At 34.4% G+C, this 4,787-nt stretch overlaps 1 protein-coding gene across 1 annotated transcript; it reads right to left on the reverse strand.

The window, feature by feature from the left end:
• Window positions 1-1,706: 1,706 nt before the first annotated feature.
• LOC127739349 (tripartite motif-containing protein 45-like) lies at window positions 1,707-3,938 on the reverse strand. The gene has a single exon (XM_052251036.1). It carries the CDS (start codon window positions 3,922-3,924, stop codon window positions 2,401-2,403), a length of 1,524 nt encoding a protein of 507 aa, XP_052106996.1. The 5' UTR covers window positions 3,925-3,938; the 3' UTR covers window positions 1,707-2,400.
• Between the last annotated feature and the right edge of the window lie 849 nt (window positions 3,939-4,787).

Genomic DNA, 4,787 nt, shown 5'->3' on the forward strand with positions numbered 1-4,787 from the left:
CAACGCAATCTCTATTTTTTTTTGGTACGAGGTGTGAACGGCCAGACGGACGAAAGTACACCATAATACGCGAGGTCTACGACATAAGTATCAAAAACAAGACAAGTTGAACACTAAATGACATTAACAGCAATAGCAAAGAAATATTGAATATCCTATTTTTTGGACGAGTTTATACTTTAAATTTATATATATCAAGAACAAGAGTGCACACGGAAATATCTCGCCTGCTTTACTGACCATTGATTTTATGTTGAAATCTAAAGATAAAGGTTTTACCACAAGTATCACATAAACTTAACATTTCTAAAGATCCATGACAATGAGATCTAGGTCAGACAAATCCTGTCAGACAGATATATGTACACCTTACAATTATTCCATACACCAAATATAGTTGACATATTACTTATGGTATTTGAAAAACAGACCAAAACACAAATACTTAACATTTGACAAATGAATCGTGAAAATGAGGTCAAGGTCAGATGAAACCTGCAATACTGACATTTACCCCTTACAATCACTCCATATGCCATCTTTAATTGATCTACTGCTTATAGCATCTGAGAAACGGACCTAATCACGTAACTTTAACCTTGATCACTGAATCATGAAATGAGGTCGAGGTCAGGAGATCCATGTCTGACGGATATATTGACGTTGCTAGGAACCCATATTCCAAATATAGTTATCCCATTACTCTTAATAATTGAGAGATTCTCATGACATAAAAAACATAATTTTTTTTTCAAGCAGTCGCTGAACCATGAGAATGAAGTCAAGGACAATGGATATATGACAGACGGAAACTTCGTAACATAAGGTATCTGCATACAAGGTAGAAAGCATCCATGTCCTCTACCTTCTGAAATATAAAGCTGTATACAATCATTTTTTTTTTTGTAGTTTACACCGCCGCAGTGGCCGGATAGTAATCCCTATGTCTCGCATACTCCGACAAAATACTGAGACTTTTGTCGCATACGAGACAAAAACATGAGATTTTTTTTGTCTTGCAATAAAAGGGGCGGACGCCATCTACGACCCCCTAGATCCGCCAATGAAGATAATTTAAAACTTTTTTTAGACATGTTTTCATTTACAATTCTTCTTCAACTGTGCAAATAAACGTGATAACTGTCAGAGATGAATTGAAATTCATGTATTCCTCTTACGCGTGAAAAGATAAAGAACTACTGTCCATTGACGATGAGAGTACACTCACAATACCTCTAATGTTTTCGTGGTCTTATTGGTTTAATCCCATTTCGTCAGCAATACAGGCGAAAGATACTAAAGGGACATTCAAACTCATAAGTCGAAAATAAATTGACAACGCCATCGCAAAAAATGAAAAAGACCAAAAAACAAACAACAGTACACAAATCACAACATGGAAAAACTAAAGACTGAGCAACACGAACCCCACCAAAAACCGGTGGTGATCTCCGGTGCTTCGTAAGGGTATGCATATTGTTATCTGATTTCTTGTTTTCGAAGATCGACTGAAATACTGTCTTTTAACAATCGTTAATTTGTTTTCACTAACGACGGATGACGTACATTCTTCCGTATTAGCAGCCTGATAATTTCTTGTATAACAAAATGTATTGCTCCCCATTGTTTCCTGAAGAATGGTCAAATTATTTCTTATATAGCGAAACTCTTTTCTATTGAACCATTGTTTCTTAATGAGGTGGTCTTATCCCGAATATTAACCACTTTCTTCATGCATATGCACTTTGCAAACAGTCATTTGTCCAAGTTTCATGGTATAAGTAAAATATGAATTCAAAACATTTGAAATTTGTTTACATGAAATTGGCGCTTTCATCATAAAAGCATATAAGTAAATATTTTAAGTATATTATTTTAATGTAAAATATATGTGCACTACTAATTTAGTTTATTTCTTTAAAATGTTTACTATTCGATGTGCTTTTGTGTCATTTTCTGAATATCCATTTTTCTCTATTGCTTAGAATAGAAAAATCAAAGGTAAGAGTAGACCATTACACGACTTCCAAGAGTATCATTAAACCAAACATTTCCCACCGAATCACGGGTGATGTGCACTGGATAGTTAATTTCCTGTACTGACACACAATGTATAAAATCACCACTGGAATTGAACAGACATATTTTATTTAAAGAATAATCAACTATGAATATATTTCCATATGGATCTTCACACATGCCCTTGAAATCGGAACCTATGCGTTCATGAACATTGCAGATTATATACTTTCTATCAAGTGTGATAACTTTGTCTTTGCTTGTCAGCATGATGTGCTTTGATAAGGTTTCGATTATACTGAAAGGTTCAATGGTTACAAGATTAGCAAGCTTTTCCTCTACAGGGATGGTTTTTAGTGTTGTTTCATTTATAGTGATCGGCTAGACTCCATCGGTTTTCACCTCATAAAAACATTTATTATTTACAGAATACGCAATAATACGGTTGTCATCAAGTACTGAACATGCAACGTTCACGAATTCGTGCATCTGTACTATCTCTTCAGTTCTGGTACAGGTGCCTTCAGTAATTTTCATCACACTGATAAGTGGACCTAACTTTACCCACAGTTCTGTTTGTGTTGCTCGTAGTATATGCTGACCATCTTTCATTTCCACATTATACCCCAAAATAGGGTCTGAATCCTTAGCAGAATAGAGATTTACATGGGTTTTTTTTCTTTGAGCTACGTGTATCAACGCCTTGTTTTCACAGATACCGAATAACCTTTTAGTGCCAGGGGTGTTAAGAGAGGTTACTTTCGTAAATTTGGTTACTTTGCAAATAAATGGTAGCGAATGAATGTGCGTTTTCGATTCACTCGCGATACTCGGTCGTTTTCCTCTGCTTACAATGCCGAAACATTTTTCAACATATTTGTGTTCAATGGGATGACCAGAGCAGAATTGAGGGGCAAATAACACGAACTCATTGTCCTGTGTAACTGCACTAAGTAATGTCTGGTAAAGAAATGCATAATCGTTAAACAACTTCCCATCACGACTTAGATTTACAATGTCTTCGGAGCTTCTTAGCAAGCACTGCAAAGACAATGTTATCGTCTCAAGTTCATCTTGGTGATTATTTATTGATTTTATATCTTGTTTCTGCATTTTATCTATTTCTTGCAAATTGATATCCGTTAAAATATCAATAATCTGGCAGACAGTGTCTTTTGATCTCTTGGAATGCGTTCTTATTTCTTCTTTTCCTTGTCTACATAATTTATAGTAGATATTTTCCTCAAATTTGGAAATTTCTTTCTTTTGGTTTATTGCAGTGATCTTTGATTTCAATGCGCTAATTGCTGATTGCAGAAAGTCTCTTCTTTTTTTGGCAGGAAATGTTATTGGTTCTAATTTATGATATCTGTGATTTTGTTTTATGCATTCATTGCAAATTGCTCTATTACAGGATTCACATAAAAGTGTAAGTTCCTCTTTGTGCGATTTACAAGTGTCATCTTCTGACATTTTTGTCTCTGTTGCTTCGATTTCGGTACATTCAATTTCTATTTTTTCCGTTTTGTGAGTCTTAAATATTTTATGCTTAAGATGATATGCAGAACATTGCAAACACATCTTACTGTTGCAATCGATACAATTAGAAACTGCGATTATGTCATTGTCACACATCTGACATAGTACCATAACGTTCGTGTCAGGCGGACCTGCATCTTGCGTGAACGGATAAAGGGTTAAACCATCAACACCATTGTTTGGAAGTACTTGTACCGCCCTACATAACGGACAAATCAATGTGTCCTTACCCTCCGTCAATTTAGTAACACACGGTGTACAAAAAATGTGGAAGCAACTCAAAAGAACAGGTTTTGTAAAAGCTGAAAGGCAAATTCCGCATTTTACAATATCTCTTTCCAGGTTACCGTTTGAGCATTCAGCCATTTTGTTGTCCTTGAAATAATTTAAACTGTAAGTTGTCAGACGTGAACCACACACAGTTTTACCTGGGTATAAGAATGTTGTAAAAATAGCTAACAGGTAGAATTGATTTTTATAATCAACAAAAGAGAAGCATTGTAAATGTGTCGATGTCATGAAATCTCCTGAAATTCGATTTTTTAAATTATCATTATGTCATTAGAACTCTTACTGAAAGTTATGTTGATTCGTTTACCTTATTATCATCATTTGTTATAAATCATGTGTAGGAATTTGAAACCAGACTTGTTAATGGATAATTTCGAAAGAAAATCATGCTGCATTGTCTTCGTGCAAGTTAAATGTATTGTCCGATTGGTTGGCAATGCGAAATCTAGTTTTTTCGTAAGATACTTAGTCCTTCTAAATATTTGAAGACAGGACTGAAATAGTGGAATTTAAAAAAAATTAAAGACGAATTACCAAAGATAACTTAGAAAAATAGAATTTTTAGATGTAGTTTTTTTCTAACATATAAAATTTTGTATTTGTAGAAAACAGGTGTGTGGGTTTCTTGTCAATGGGACAGTAAACCAACGATACGAAAAACAAAAAGACATTTAGAAGTCAACATACAGTCTTCAACAAGAAAATAATCTCTTAATTGTTCAAGTCAAATTAGGAGATTGCTCTTTCGCGACCATTAGAATACGGAGTCATTGTATTATTCAAAATTATCAATTTATAAGGATAACTTATTTTGTTTAGATACTTCATCTGACGTTTTAGTATATTGAATGTGCCAGGAGTCCCGGTTTCGAAACATGCAGGCTGGTACAGTGATAATTTTGGAAAACAAAGTCTTGATCTATTGGTGCACCTATATA

This window comes from Mytilus californianus, unplaced genomic scaffold, assembly GCF_021869535.1.
Source record: "Mytilus californianus isolate M0D057914Y unplaced genomic scaffold, xbMytCali1.0.p SCAF_4, whole genome shotgun sequence".
NCBI lineage: Eukaryota > Metazoa > Mollusca > Bivalvia > Mytilida > Mytilidae > Mytilus > Mytilus californianus.